The sequence below is a fragment of the Citrus clementina genome, unplaced genomic scaffold (assembly GCF_000493195.1).
Source record: "Citrus clementina cultivar Clemenules unplaced genomic scaffold, Citrus_clementina_v1.0 scaffold_7, whole genome shotgun sequence".
Classification (NCBI taxonomy): Eukaryota; Viridiplantae; Streptophyta; class Magnoliopsida; order Sapindales; family Rutaceae; genus Citrus; species Citrus x clementina.
Window position 1 is genome coordinate 5,170,219 of NW_006262075.1, and position 15,254 is coordinate 5,185,472.

The 15,254-nt window shown below is 32.8% G+C and overlaps 2 protein-coding genes across 3 annotated transcripts; one reads left to right on the top strand and one right to left on the bottom strand.

The window, feature by feature from the left end:
* The first annotated feature begins 207 nt into the window (after positions 1-207).
* LOC112096794 (very-long-chain (3R)-3-hydroxyacyl-CoA dehydratase PASTICCINO 2A) lies at positions 208-3,019 on the top strand. The gene is made up of 8 exons (XM_024180579.1): positions 208-527; positions 613-743; positions 895-983; positions 1,094-1,147; positions 1,990-2,060; positions 2,151-2,232; positions 2,619-2,715; positions 2,816-3,019. The coding sequence occupies exons 1-8, from the start codon at positions 457-459 to the stop codon at positions 2,884-2,886; spliced, it is 666 nt and encodes a 221-aa protein (XP_024036347.1). The 5' UTR covers positions 208-456; the 3' UTR covers positions 2,887-3,019.
* A 671-nt stretch (positions 3,020-3,690) lies between these two features.
* Positions 3,691-9,662, bottom strand: LOC18036998 (MADS-box protein JOINTLESS). 2 transcript variants are annotated; one of them, XM_006426213.2, is made up of 9 exons: positions 9,507-9,662; positions 8,885-9,107; positions 5,842-5,920; positions 4,680-4,744; positions 4,490-4,589; positions 4,358-4,399; positions 4,209-4,250; positions 4,000-4,124; positions 3,691-3,873 (listed from the first exon to the last, which is right to left on the bottom strand). In XM_006426213.2, the coding sequence occupies exons 2-9, from the start codon at positions 9,064-9,066 to the stop codon at positions 3,855-3,857; spliced, it is 654 nt and encodes a 217-aa protein (XP_006426276.1). In that variant the 5' UTR covers positions 9,067-9,107; positions 9,507-9,662; the 3' UTR covers positions 3,691-3,854. The 2 variants fall into 2 exon arrangements, with proteins under 2 accessions (XP_006426276.1, XP_024036520.1); XM_024180752.1 differs by lacking the exon at positions 9,507-9,662 and adding an exon at positions 9,210-9,430.
* Positions 9,663-15,254: the final 5,592 nt, after the last annotated feature.

Below are 15,254 nucleotides of genomic sequence, written 5' to 3' on the forward strand. Positions count from 1 at the left end.
TTTGGGGGCTGGGTGGAAATAACCCTATCTAATAATACATCGTTTTAAGTTATTAAAATACATAATAAACTAAAAGGCAACTAAAACATATTTTTAAATATAATATATTTTATTATATAATGTGCAAAAATACATACAATTTTTTTTTTTTGAACTTATCACTTCCTTTAATACCTATGGAATCATTTGTTGAAAAATTATTCAATAAATGTTGGCAATTACTGATGAGTTTGATATCTGATCGGCACATGGAAATGGGAATGGCTACTACTGATCAAGTAGTAAATAAATTAAATAAATTAGGCGGTTAGATCGAAAGTGGTTGAGCAGCTTACCTGTCTCTTCTCACTTCGCACCCATCCCCATCTCCCTTAATTGCTGTCGTTTTAAATGGTCTAAATTTTCTCTGTTAATTGCTTCCCACTTTACAATCTTTCAATTTTCAATACAAAACAGATGGCGGGTTGTTTGTCGCTTCTCAGACGCCTGTACCTCACTGCCTACAACTGGACCGTCTTTGCCGGATGGCAAGTTCTCTCCCTCTTTGCGTTTTACGTTTCACGCATCCGCGTTTTGTTGTTTCACTAACAAATTAGTTTTTGCACTTAACAGGGCCCAGGTTTTGTACCTTGCTTTGAAGACTTTAAACGAGTCCGGCCACGAAAATGTCTACAAAGCCGTCGAAAGGCCTCTCCAGCTCGCCCAAACCGCCGCCGTTTTGGAGATTCTTCATGGTCTTCTAGGTCTGTTCTCTCCCCACTTCCCTTTTTCTCTAAACCAATTACCACTGATGTGGTTTATTAATTATTTATTATTTACCTGCCAATAATTTTTTTTTTCCAAACATAATAACTCAATTTTAAATTTGGCATTCTTCTTTTGTTTATTGCAAAGGCTTGGTGAGATCTCCAATAACAGCTACACTGCCACAAATTAGCTCTAGATTGTATGTTACATGGGGCATTTTATGGAGTTTTCCTCAGGTTTATTTTAAATTGTATAAGCTTTTATTATGTTATGAAATTTTATTTTACTAAAAATGATAGAAACATTTAAATTAACTAATTAAATGATCAATCTTTTGGTTTGGCAGACTCAGAATCATATACTTGTTAGTTCATTGGTGATCAGCTGGTCCTTAACTGAGGTTAGTGATTCTCAATTTGTCATTTTAATCTGTTTACCCGTTGATTTATGTACTTTTCCTTGCGGGACATTTAATTACTAGCTACCCACTGCATGAACACCAAATCTTTGAAAATGTTACTGTTCATGTAAGTAGGGTATGTATTATATGTATTGGTTGGATTTAGAAGGAATATATTTATATTGATTTAATGTGAAGCAGAAAACAGAGTAATTTGATATCAGGCAGTTATCCTTATCTTTAGGGAATCTGCTTCAACCATTAGTTTTGGTTGTTATGGCTCTTGGAGTCTCCTCAGTGCAATAAATTTCTTGACATGAGATATCTAAAATTCTTAATAATTTTTGGGAAGTTTGTGGGTGTTATAAATTATATAGTATACCATTTTTAATTTTTTATATGACTTTCTTTGATATGTGAAGTTCTCTTTCATCTTTTTTATACTGGATTTATATTTCTTCTGTTTTTGGAGAATCGTTTCTTTTGAGAAAAGCTTGTTATCGTGCCCTTTGTTTGTTAATGAAGTACTTTTTATGCTTTAGCAGGTAGGCAAAATCTTATGTTATGTTTATTCTTAATTTGCTTGACAATTGAAGATGTGTGCAGCTCAATCAAAACAACTTGTAATATTGAGAACCATCGGTCTAAGCAACTTAGCTTTTTTGTGAAGTTGTGTATAAAAAGTCAGAACTGTAATATTCACGACACATGTTTTCATTGGGGGATTGGATCCTATGTTTATTGGTATTTGTTGATTTTATGATTGTTCATGTTGGTTTCTGTGTTAAGTTTTATGGACCAGATTAGAGTGGGAACTGATTTTTAATTGCTTTTAATTTCAGATTATTCGCTACTCTTTCTTTGGCATGAAGGAGGCACTTGGTTTTGCACCTTCATGGCTCTTGTGGCTGAGGTATAAGCTGAGTTTCTGTTCTCAGGATGGCTATGGAAGTGATTGAGTCATTTGTGATTATGCGATTAAATAGTTAATAATGCTATGCAGGTATAGCACATTTTTGCTGTTGTATCCATCTGGCATTACGAGTGAAGTTGGTCTTATTTACACTGCCCTTCCATACATAAAAGTAAAGATTTCTTCTCTACTAATTTTTTTCATACCAGAATTATAGTTCTTTATGTACTCATTGCCTCTGTCTAACTGCCATGAAGTTGTTTGCTTTCCTAAAAATTATAGATCAATCAGTGTGGAATGTAGCAAAAATGTTGTTAGCTGAGTTTTCACTTAAAACATTGTTGATTAGATGGCATGTCTGTCTTTCAATGGTGAAATTTATGGAAATTCTTCTCTCTTCGGCTTTTTGTTGTTTGTCCTTGTTAATCCTACAACAGGTAGACATAAAAGTGCATCTTTCCATCTTGCTAATGTATCCTATAAAAGTATTTCATCTTGATAAAGTTGTGGCACTTTTTCATATGCTTGCAATATGATCTTATAAACCAAGTTTTGCAGGAATCCGAGAAGTATTGTCTTAGAATGCCAAACAAATGGAATTTCTCTTTTGACTACTTCTACGCTGCAATTCTTGTGCTTGGATTCTATGTGCCAGGCATGAACTCGACATTCTTCTTCTGTGTAATTTATTTAGTCAATTTCCTCTCATTGATATGCATTTTTCCTAATCGATTTCGTGGCATTATCATATGCAGGTAGTCCTCATATGTATACATATATGCTTGGGCAGAGGAAGAAAGCCCTTTCGAAATCAAAAAAAGAGTAAAATGGTTGTAATCATTTTTAACTGCAATGTCTATCAGTGTATCCTATCAAAGATCTTGATAGAACTTTTGTTTGTTTATAATAATTACCCTAACCATTTCCTCCAAACTTTGGACGTGCAATTTTAGCGGACTTCCTACAATTTTTTCTCTGTGCAAAGCAAAGCCTTGTACGGCTTTGTGCAATTCATACGGGTTTAAGAGGTAAAGAAAAGCAAATTAAAAATACTCTGTCCAATCATATCCTTCAACTAAACGATTGTCTTCAAAGAAGGGGGAAAAAAAAAGTATAATTTCGAAAAACACAGAAAAATACTAGTGGTACAAGTCCGTTGTTTCTTGCTGACGTTAATAACTAGGAAAGTGCCGTTATCTTGTATGATTTATAAACGGTAGACTTATTTACTTTCAAAAAAATGAAAGCTGGTAATGATTTTTGAATTCGAAAGTGAGCTCCGTGTGTGCGTTTTCAAATAAAAGGAGATCAATCAATCAATTAAATTTTGATAATACAAAAACCACATAAAAAAAAAGAGCTATTTTCTTCCGCGATAGTAGTGTTAAAAGTCACGTCTTATTAGCGATTTAAAGTATTCTCTCTTTTATATCACGTTGTGATTTTACCGTTCCAATTTACTTTCAAGTCTTTCATTGAGTACGCAAAATTACGATTTCATTTTATGAACAATGTCAGCGGACTGTTTTTTACTTAATGAAAGAGGTTATCATCAACAGTAACATAGTGTCAAGCTCAAGGGATTAATTATCATTACTAATATCATACTTGAACAAATGTAGATGTCACATTACATCGCATTAGTCTGAGGTACATATTTTTAATTAACCGTGAGTACAGAGTAAAGCCGAGGTTGGATTCAGATTCCATTACTACAATTAATACTTACCAAAATAAAAGACCATATAAATTCATCTTTAATTGATGAAGCGAACACCTGGGGTCTACTTATTATTAGCCAGCATATGGTAAGCTGCAAAAAAATGCAACACTTAAGCTCAACAAACAATTTCAACTACTTGCACGATGAGTTTTTGAAGTAAAGCTGAAACAAATGATCAAGTAATTTTTCAGAAAACTATGAGCGAATTTCACTCACCCCAGCTTGAGGGAGGTGTCTGAGCTTTCAGATTCAGGTGGAGGCGCGTTTGATGAATTGCATATATTATTAACAGACTCTGAGGACTGGCCTTCTTCACCGTATGCATTTGATACCTCCGCCACCTTCAGTTAAAATTCTCATTATTAACAAAAGTAGAAGCATGCAACAAATAACAAGAGTGAAAGAGAAGATGAGTGTCTGCATACTTGCTGTCTTAATCGCTCATTCTCCTCCATCAATAACTTTCCCTGCATATATATTTCATCAATTCTGAATCAAAGAATATTTCAAGCAATCATGACCAACAGAAGCTCAATGAACAAAAGAATTTTGTAAAATACAAAAGATTTCTAACCCTTCTTTGGAGTTCATTAATCTCCTTTGTAATCTTTTCTTCCTGAAAAGTATAAAACATTACTACATTAAGATTCATGACCAAATGATGAAATTAGAGACCAACACTGCATTTCTAGTTCAAACTTCAAACCTTCTTTTCTATCACTCGTCCCAATCCAACTTCAAGAGACCTTTCAAGCCTCTGCAATTCTTCTAAACTTAATCCATGGATCTCCTCACCTCTCATTTGCCTGTTTTTATATGGGGCATTATACCTCGATAGGCACATTACAACAAATCAATCAATGCAGAAAACAGCCTAACATTAAATTTACACATACCTCAGCAGATGGCTTTTTTCGGCAGCTTCCTTGAACAACATGGAGTAGTTGTTGTTCTCCAACAGCTACATTAATTAACATAGATACCGTATTAGTAAACAAGGAAGAATAGGGTGCGATAACTGAACATTGAACATTATAAATACAAATTTCATATTAAAATGATGGGGTTGTTTTGAGATATATTAATGGTACCATATGATAATACAGAAACTTGTAAGTCTTCTACGGCAAAAACAAATTGCAAGAATGTCAGCAAATGAAAACAACATAAGTTGAAAAGAACATGGATTGTCATCAAAGATTTAACGCAAATTGAATATCAAAATGATGGGGTTGTTTTGAGATACATTAACGGTACTTAAGATTGGCAAAATTCTCCGAATCCTGATAAAATTTTGCACTAATTTACTATTCGAATCAAGATTTGGGACGTTTGAAAATCTCAATCGAGGTCCCGAATGCTCTAAAATTTAGGTTTCTAGAAATGTATAACAAGTCATTTTAATAAACTACATAAATATATGTTGGTCAATGTGTATAACAAGTCATTTTAGTTAATAAAATACATTATACAAATGTCTTGTCGGTTATAATCATATGACATATCGTTTATGACAAAATCTGCAACTTATGACAGAAAACTCATGCCAAGAAAAATTCGAGATCCCGATCAAGACAAAATCGAGATTTTTTTTGTCCAAATTTACTGCTCGGGACAAGATCACGATCGACAAATCTCAACCCATCCTATCCCATTACCAACCCTAATGGTACCTTATGATAATACAGAACTTGCAAATTTTCTATTGCCAAAACAAATTGTAAGAGCATGAGCAAATAAAAACGACATAAGTTGAAAAGAACACGCATTTTCATCAAAGATTTATAGAAATATGGATTTTTCAACAAGAATAAAATACAGAAGAACAAGAAAAGCAAGGGAGAAAAAGAACTAAGCCCAAAGAAGGATCACTTCCAGAGGTTGTTAGTTGATTAGGGTTTGTCTGTGCCATCAAGACTTCAATATAATGCATCTAAAGTACTTTAATCATAAATTTTTTTTATGGAAGCTGCATACAAAATTACTCTCAAAGTAATTATAGATGCACGGGAAAAAATAATGAAAACATTAAAAATATACGAAACCGAGGCCGCTAACCTGCAACTCAACAGATGGTTGATCCACCCTCTCAAGGTTCTTTGAGTGCACACGGTGCTTTTCTAAGATTTCCTTCATGCTTCAGAAAACAAAAGTAACTTAAAGTCACTTGTGTCTAAAACAAAACTACCAACTGTCTTATTTTGGTTTATAAATTCTAAAAAGCATCATTATGAATGAAAATAAGATATTTCAACAAAAATCACAGCTTCAAATGAAATTCCATAGAAGTAGTACTAGATGTATTATTTTATTATTATTTTGCTTCACTTTATAGGCTAATTTTTAAAACCTCACAAGTCACAATAATGCAAATAAAAAGAAAAAGAAACAACTACGAATAAAGTATGCGCAAATAAATGGGAAAAGAACTAGGCAGGACCACCCTAAAGCTTGAATATTATACATGGCAATTTCAAATAAATTGGCAATATTTTCACAATATTCCCACCCCAATAAAAATAATGGCGTCAAAGATGGAGGCCTGAAGACAGACTTGTTCTAAGAGAAAATGATGGAAATAATTTGATCAGATTACAGACTCTTTCTATTTAGTGAAGTATATTCTTAAATTTGTAAGGCCACTATTATTTGATATTTCTTCAGTATTTGTTAAGAATAGAATGAACGTATGATATATATATGTATGTATATTTATCAGTATCATCGGTTTCTCATCTTTGTATTAATTTAGATAAGACAAAGGATTGATTTCCATAAAATACATGATAGAGTTAACATCAACACTCAACAGACACGCAACCCTTCTGCTTAAAAGCTATCAAGTTTTCACGCATATTCCACACGTATTCTGGACAATAAAGGAAATGCAGTGATTACACAAAAGCAAATTAGTTAGCCAATTCATTAAGGCGTGCAAGTTCAAAAGGAACCCGCAATTCTAAGAGGTTTAATTCCTGACTACGGATTTAAGTAATAAAATCCTCTAAGAATACCAATCTGTCAATAGATACAATTTATGAGCACATTCCTATTAGTTATGAGAAGAATCTAATATTAGACCTTGGTTTTCTTTACTTTATTCGGGACCTCAGCAAGCCAATGTGTTTTCCATACAAACTTTCACCACAACCAGATATACAATCTCAGTATAACTAATCTTTAAATCTAAACTATGGCAACATGATTTCAATGTATCTGGTAGCAACATTTCTCGTTTTTTACTGCCAACCAGTATTATGAGCTCTATTCTTGTTTCCCCTTTTGATTCCCTTTCATTAACTACACCATATTCCCTCTCAGGCACTTTTAAAGCAATTTACTCATCTTTTTATTCTACCACTTCACGTAAAAGGGCCAACATGTTCCTTGCAAATAACAATCTGCAGCTCCAGTTAAGAACTCTTAAGTTTCATCTTCTACTACTTACATGCTTCTATGAAGTTATCAAATATCAACCGTTCAAATATTGTTAATCAATTTAAACCAACTAGCGTGGTAAATACCTCCAGAAGTTAAAGGTATAAAGTTTAAATAAGTCAACTTACAGTGAGTGTGAAGCAATTGTAGATGGCATTATGGCAAGATAGATAAAATAAATTGAATTTTCAAAATCAAATCCTTTATCCCAAACCACTTATTAAACACAATATTAAATTTAAATCTCTCTTCAAGCTTGATTTGGGAATTGGGAGATGAATCACCCTGTTAACAATTCATGACATTTTAGACTCACGCAAGAGAGAATCTAAGGTCTCCATCACATTTACGGATTGTGAAACCATTAAAAGCCCACTATTAGAAGAATCTCTTAACGATAACAAGCAAGAGCTGAAAGAACTTTTTTTCCCCCTCCGGTCCTATTGGATATTGGTTGCATATTAACCAAAATTTTCAATAACCATGACATGGCTGATCACATGATCAGTCATTCTCAGAAAGCAACAATTTGAAATAACAAAAACAATATAATATGTTGCTTGGTAATCGCAAAAAGAAAATGTTTCGGGACTCAAAATTGGACATTCCAGTACTATTTTGTCACAATTATGCTTTGCTGGTTATCATAATCAGCAGTATAACTTCCTCAAGCACTGAGAATCCATTTACCTACAAGTTGCTAGGTGTCAATCCCTAAATGAAGGGAAATTTTCCACACATTCAATTCATTAATCATTATTTTCTACTTTAGCTGCTTGGACCACAAGAAAAAGAAAATAAATCCAAAAGAGAACAAGATAGGGAAGATAAACAATCAACAAAAAGCAAGTTACTAAAGCTGTGTCTTTAACTGCAAATGCTGATGATTGATATGGCTGTTTCGAAAAAGAAGCAAAAAAGAGCAATTTCCTATGAGACTCGTGACCTTATTGCTGGTGATAAGGCTTCAGATTTTAGTTTAATTTCGTTTTCTCTAGTATCAACTGGGCATAATCCATAGCAATGGTTATCCAAACATATTTTAGTTTAATTTCTTATCAGAAAGAAGAAGATGGAATCTAAGTCCTCAAATACCTTATTCCTCACTGTACTAATGTAGATTACACATGAGACCATAACTGCAACTCACAATAAACTTAATAACAAGTGAAAAAAAAAGAGTAATTTAAAAAGACAACAAGAGGAAGCGAAAATGCAAACCAATATTCAGGGAAAACATATTCTTAGCAATCTTCCGTGAAACAAATTCACACTCACATCAAGGAAACTTGTGAAAAACTATTATATAATCAATAAAATAATAATATAACATACAGTACCAAAATGGAGAATACAGAAGAAACTACACAGAAACAAAGTTGATCTAATAAAGAATATATTACTTTTCAAACTTCATTTAGCTAGAAATCCAACACTGTCTGCCAAACTCATACATATAAACTTGCAGATGTCCTTATTAATATTTCATCAATATTTTATAACTTACAAATAAATTCGATTAAGCATCAACTTCTAGTGAGACCACTGTGGTGCGTCTCTTCTCTTTCAAATCTTTCCTCTTCCTATCAGTGATCTTAACGGGAACTATAATAATATTACGAAGATGATAAAGAAATGGATAGGTAGAGAAAGAGAGAGAGACCTTGAGCTGGAATATTCGAAGAGCTTGCCTGTGGCGGAGAAGATGATCAGAGCAACATCGGCATCGCAAAGAACAGAAAGCTCTTCAGCTTTCTTGAAAATCCCTCTTCGTCTCTTAGAGAAAGTGACTTGCCTCGCCGTTGCGTTGTCAATTTTCTTGATCTGAATCTTTTCTCTCGCCATTTCTTTGCGCTTGCTTGCTAGCTGTTACTGCTGTGATCTTCCTGAAAAAGAATAACTATATGAAATAAAAAGCTCTCGAGTTTGTATATTGACTTTGTAAGTTTTGATGAGCAGGGAATAAACCAGCATGTAATCAAACGCACCCAAAACAAAACGCGAAGGCAAAAGTTTCTATATTTAGAGGTTGTTTAAGGGAAGAGAGGGACAGCTCTCAGATAAAAGTGGCGCCATTTTGCTAAATTTAGAGATAGAATCTGAGACCAAACCCTAGTTCAACTAAAGAGAGAGACAGAAGGACACACACATAAACACGTATGCTCTTTGAGATCCAAAAACTGAACAAATTACAGTTTTTTTTTCCTTAAAAAAATGCCGAAAGAAGAAGAAAATAATAATAATAATAATTGCGTTTTTATTACTATTGATATTAGCACTCTTACCCAATTTGGCTTAATGGAGATCGGTTGGTAATGTGGTTTGGTTTTGTGGGAGAGTTGAAAACTTCGGAATGGAAACTTTGAAAAAGCCACCAATGAGCGATAGAGAGAGACGAGAGAATATGGGAGAAGGAAAAGAGATTTAAAAAAAAACAAAAAAAAAATTGAGTAGGTTAATGTGTTCGTGGATATTGGAAAAGATTTTGTATTTTATAGTAGCCAAGCGTCGTCAGTTCATAGTCCCTTACTTTTCTGTGGCTTGACTCAAGTGTGGGGAGGATCTGGGAAGGGTTTTGCGCAGGATCATTAAATTGCTTTAAAAAATTTATATATATATATATATATATATTGGAATTGCTTTGTTTTGGATGGAACACGACTAGTCAAAATTTTAAACTTGATATGGTACGTAGCGTTGTTATCTGAGAGATGGTTCCGGCTTAGTTATTTTAAAACCGATTTTTAATAACCCTTTGGACCAGTAGCCCGCACTCTCGAGTATTCCAGCTGGTACTGTGTTTGTACCCAAACCTTTAGTTGTATGTGTTGCTAGGCTTGCCAAAGAATTTAATAAAGAATTGGTAAATTGTTTAAAATCTGACAACCGCGTTTAAAGAACTTAATTATTATCTGGTAAAGCAAAAGTGATTTGGTAATATATATATATATATATATATATATATATATTTATGAATAAAATTAATAATATAATAAATATAATTTTATAATAATAACTTTAATAAAAACCATTATAAAATTTTTATTATGTAAGTCCGAGATAAAATTAATTTTATTTTCAAATGACAGTTACAAATGTTTATCAAACAAAAGATAAATGCTCAATAAATATTACTAAAAGATAAGAAATATTTACAGTAAAACTTATTTATTTGATTATTTGTCTAATTGTCTCTATGTTCGGTATCCTAGGTGTCGCGTGCAATTGATATGTAATTTTATGTGCAAAGATTATTATTCACAATAATAGTGACATGTACCTAGTAAAGGAACTTACCAGAAGGATGAAATTATGACCGATTTCTGTTCATAAACCTTTGTTGTTGTTATCGAGGAAGTGAATGATTTTAAAACTATGATTATTGCTTTAAGATAAAGCATTTTGATTCCCACAGACATACACATACATACAAGTTTGGAAGTTGAATGCATCTCATCGGACATCAGAAATTTAAGAATAACAATAATAATAATAATAATAACACAATAACTGCTAAAATATTGTGCTTAAAAAAATGCTAACCCTCCTAATATGAAATTAAAAAAAAAAATTGAAATATTAGGGAATCTAAGGGTACCTTAGCAATAATAAAAAAGATTGCAAGAGAATAGTTCTTTTTATTTTGACTATAATTTAATTTTAAGATATTGGAAATGATGAATTTCCGTACAGAATGGCCATTCTACTGCCAGAGAGTGAGCAACTGACAGAGTGACCCACTAAAAAGTAGAGAGAAATTGCGTGAAAATACAAATTTTGACATACACGAACACGGTACGTATGATACCAACATCTCGTTTCGAATTTCTCTTTTATCACTCTTATTCATATGAAACATTTATACACGTGAACACACGATTTGCTGGGTGAATTGAGCTCTGATTTGACAACAACAGATTCTGTCCGGTGGAAAGCACTGCAGCTCTCCTTAGCTAAAAGAATTTACTCTAGCTCAATTAGTAATTTAAGCGGTCCCTATTTTTGCCATGCAAACGGCAAGGATCCCTAAGGGCTAAGGGAGTTCCGGATTGACTGAATTTCTCGGAAGTTCATTTGGAGAGAAAGAGTTCAGGCGTAAACTCAGCTTGATTAATTGGGACAGGATCTGTACGCTGAAAGCCGGAGGTGATCATGGGTTAAAGAATCTTACGGATATGAATAATGCTCTGATAATTAAAATTGGGTGAAATATGCTGGTCTCTCTCCTCACTACTTGTGGATTTGGGTTCTGAGTTTTAAATATGAGGTTGCTTCAGACTTTGTTCCTCTCACTTTCGAGAATAAGTGCAGCTCCTATCTTAGCAAAAGCATAAGCAGAATCTGGACTTATGTGATGCAGGGCATGAGATGTTCGATTGGAAATAGATCAAGAGTGTGTTTGGGATTGTTTGGGATTGAGATTCTATAACTTTTAAATTACAGCTGTTGTAAAAAAGAATTATGATTATGAAATAAAAATTAATAATATGTAATAAATATAAATTTTAAATAATAATTTTGATAAAATTATTAAAGATATAATAAATTTTCTATTATACAAGTGAACAATTATATTAAAATAACTTTTAAATTACTGCAGTTAGGATTTATCAAACAATTCAGTATTGTAACTTAAAATTAATTATTGGCATTAGTGCTGTGTTTCGGAAGAACTTATCATTGCTAATCATATTACAGAAGAAATTTCAAATGAGTTGAACAACAAATGCGATTGTGAATGAGTGGGCTTGCTGGTTTGGAATTGCCATCTTGGGTCCGTGACATTCACAGTGCAAAACCAGCCCTCAATTTTGATTTTACAATTGAATACGGATGGCTCTCGTTTAAAGAACGATTTGGCTTAGCGCTGGAGGCTTGGTGAGGGATTGCTCTGGCAACTGGCAGAACATCGCTTTGTTCAGCGACTACGGCAGAACTATGGGGTCGTTTTCAAGGTCTTCACCTTGCTTGGGATCGCGGTATTTGTTTACTTGATTGCAGAGGTGAATAGCTAATATGACTCTCAACTTATTTCTTCCACAAGATTGATGCCTAATGCCCATTTTTTCTAATCACTGCATCAAGGAGTTGACGAACACAGAATGGCAAATCACCATAAAGTGATACATGTGGCCAAACTTACGCATTAAGCTGGAGGTGATCCTGTTGATTCTACGGCCAAACTTACAGGTTCCTTACCTCTCAGCCTTCACGATATATGTGCTTGATTATTGGTAATATAATGATACGTATAAGATTTCTGTTTCTCGTATTGTTTTGCCCGTAACCAATACTAGGCTCCCTTGTATTAAAAAAGAAAAAGAAAAAGAAATTTAACCTGCTTTCTCTTAGTACCGAGAAAAATAATAGAGACCTATTTTGCGGGACTTCCAAGTGTCGTCGTTTCATTGCGTGCAGTTCTGGGTAATTTAATAATAATGGAAAACAGTAACTGTACGTGAAAGCACAGATCACCAGGCGTCAGCGGCAGGATTGATGAAGTAGTGTTCGTTTTGTTGTGTTGTGAAACAATGAAACCAAAAGGCTTGACTGATGGATGAGATAAGACGTATTTCGTTCCGTAATGGGGACTTTTGTATCAGAAAACGCAAAAGATTTTGGTTTGACAATTCAGAATCTCGAGTCAGGCAAAGGTAAACAGTTGCTTGACATGGCCAAGCATGTCTGCCTCTCCACGCCACTCAATACCCATCCAGCTTTAAATTAAATGTTTTATTGTCTTTATTGTTACTGTTATGGATCTTCCGTACATCAAATCTCTCTTGCGCAGGGAGCAAAATGAAAAGTGCAGACTTGAAAATTAGAAGAGTTAAACAAATTTTGGGTTTTTTTTTTTTTTTTTTTTCGAAAAAAAGTGATAGAGAGTTGCTGTCTGTTATCCAGCTCATTTGGGTATAATAATAATTATTATTATTCTCTAAATATTACTTTAACATGAGAGAGGCATGGAGAGTCCATAAGTGATAAGTCTATACTTATATACTATTAAACCTTAACTTAATGTTGTAAAATAAAATTGGAGCCGTTCCATAATATCTTATATAACATCTAGAGAGTATATGAAAATTTTGCCTAACTTAGCACTTTAAAAAATTTAGAAATATAACAGTTTATAATTCCGTAACTGTAATCTTCAATGATTAAACCTATTCTTATTTTGAACTATCATTTTTGGATTTATGAAAGTTTTCATTGTCAATACCTGATTTGTAAAATGTGTCTTAACAAGTTAACAATGAAAATGATAAATAAATGTCATGTGAGATTAGGGGCTGGGTAATTGGGTTTTTAAAATGAAGAACTTAAGAAGATCGGTGTCTTGGTTTTGTTCATTTCTTTCTTTTTTTCTAATAAATCTAGGGTTTGCTCATGTTAGTTGATTATTATTATTATTGTTATTATCATTATTAAGAATAGCACTTAAAAATTCACATTCTTTTAGTTTGCATTGTTATTTTGTGAGTTAACAATTATTTGGGGGCGGGTAATTCATTTTTATAATATTAAAATAACTAATCAAATTATGGATTTTGTAACCCAATTAAAGCAGGAAAAAAAAAAACAAATTACAACAAATTTTGCTTTTTGACCGGGGGAAGTTGAAAACTCTTGGAAATCAACATTTTCAAACTCTCAATTCTTAAACCTTTTTATCGCCATGCTATGGAATGTTTTATTCATTAACTTCACCCATTGCATATTAAACGAACAACTTTTGAAATGCCCAACAATATGGAATTTGAAATTAATTTAAGAAATGGCTCTTAACTGTATAACAATACTACGATGAAGTTAGCATAATCCTAAATATATAAGCTATTACGATTGAAATCAATTCCCACTATACCAGTCAACTGCTCACTTCCCGTTGCTAAATTTTATAGCATTAATTATTTTGTGGTGGAGGTTTGCTTCTTTCTCGGACAAAAGTATTACTTAAAATATACATAACATTTATCGTTTTCATCAAACGATTTCGTTAAAAGTGGGCAATACAATGTTTAACTAATTAATATTTGTTGGTTTCGGGAACGTAGACACAAATTACCTAATACGATGTTAATTGGTTTTTAAAAATCTTAAAGTCGAAATCCGCCGCTTGACTAGGTGGTCTTTACAATTTAGATAGATATTTAAATATTTTTAAGTAATCAAGAATAGAATTCTATCATGTTTCAAGGCAGCCCACTTGATCTAAGTTGAGTCAAATGTGTATTTGGTAAATAATGGTAATACTAAAAAAGAAAAAAAGAAAAAAAATCTTCGAACACCACACCTCTTGTAGTTTTTGGAACTAACTTGATAGAGGATGGTTTCTTTATATTAATTATTTAAATAGCTAAATTAAAAAAAATATTGAATCGCTAATTTCATTTTTTTTTTAACATGGGATTGGAATATGATGAGCTACCAATATCACTTCAGAAAAATTTAAAATTTCTGCAAAGATAAAGTGAGCGAAGCAGAAGAATTCATCATTTGAAGTGTAACGTACTAATCCATCGATGGGCCAAAAGGATCCACTATGGCCGTGATCAAAATGGTTGAAATTTGAATAAATAAGGCGGGTAATATTACTGCATCCAATCAAAACATGCCAACCCGACAAAAACCGTCTGCCATCATTGCGTTGAACTCTCCACGCGCTCCCTTCTCTCATATTGCAACATGCTTCTTTCTTATAATTAAATAAAATTAATTCGTTCATTCTGTCTCTCTCACCTCAGGCTCACTCAATAAGCAAAGTTGTCCAATATTAGAAAAAAATAAGGGTTAATTTTATCCTGCACCCAACTATTTCAATATTTTTCACCATACACTCATATATTTCAAAAATACTCACTCCACACTCAATTCCGTTAATTTGACTATTTATTCTAACGGTCAAAGGATCAATTTGGAAATTCATATCCTAAATATTATTTGATGATGATAAATTAAATTTATTTGATAATTTAATTGATGAAATTATTATTAATTACCTTTAAATAAAATTTTTTAATGTAAATATT

Excerpts from the sequence above, each read along its gene's own strand:
- LOC112096794 (XM_024180579.1), top strand. The coding sequence starts at position 457 with ATGGCGGGTTGTTTGTCGCTTCTCAGACGCCTGTACCTCACTGCCTAC. Across the intron at positions 528-612 it reads TGGACCGTCTTTGCCGGATG|GGCCCAGGTTTTGTACCTTG; the intron begins GCAAGTTCTCTC and ends TGCACTTAACAG. Across the intron at positions 984-1,093 it reads TTTTATGGAGTTTTCCTCAG|ACTCAGAATCATATACTTGT; the intron begins GTTTATTTTAAA and ends TTGGTTTGGCAG.
- LOC18036998 (XM_006426213.2), bottom strand. The coding sequence starts at position 9,066 with ATGGCGAGAGAAAAGATTCAGATCAAGAAAATTGACAACGCAACGGCG. Across the intron at positions 5,921-8,884 it reads TTCGAATATTCCAGCTCAAG|CATGAAGGAAATCTTAGAAA; the intron begins GTCTCTCTCTCT and ends TGTTTTCTGAAG. Across the intron at positions 4,400-4,489 it reads GACGAGTGATAGAAAAGAAG|GAAGAAAAGATTACAAAGGA; the intron begins GTTTGAAGTTTG and ends TATACTTTTCAG.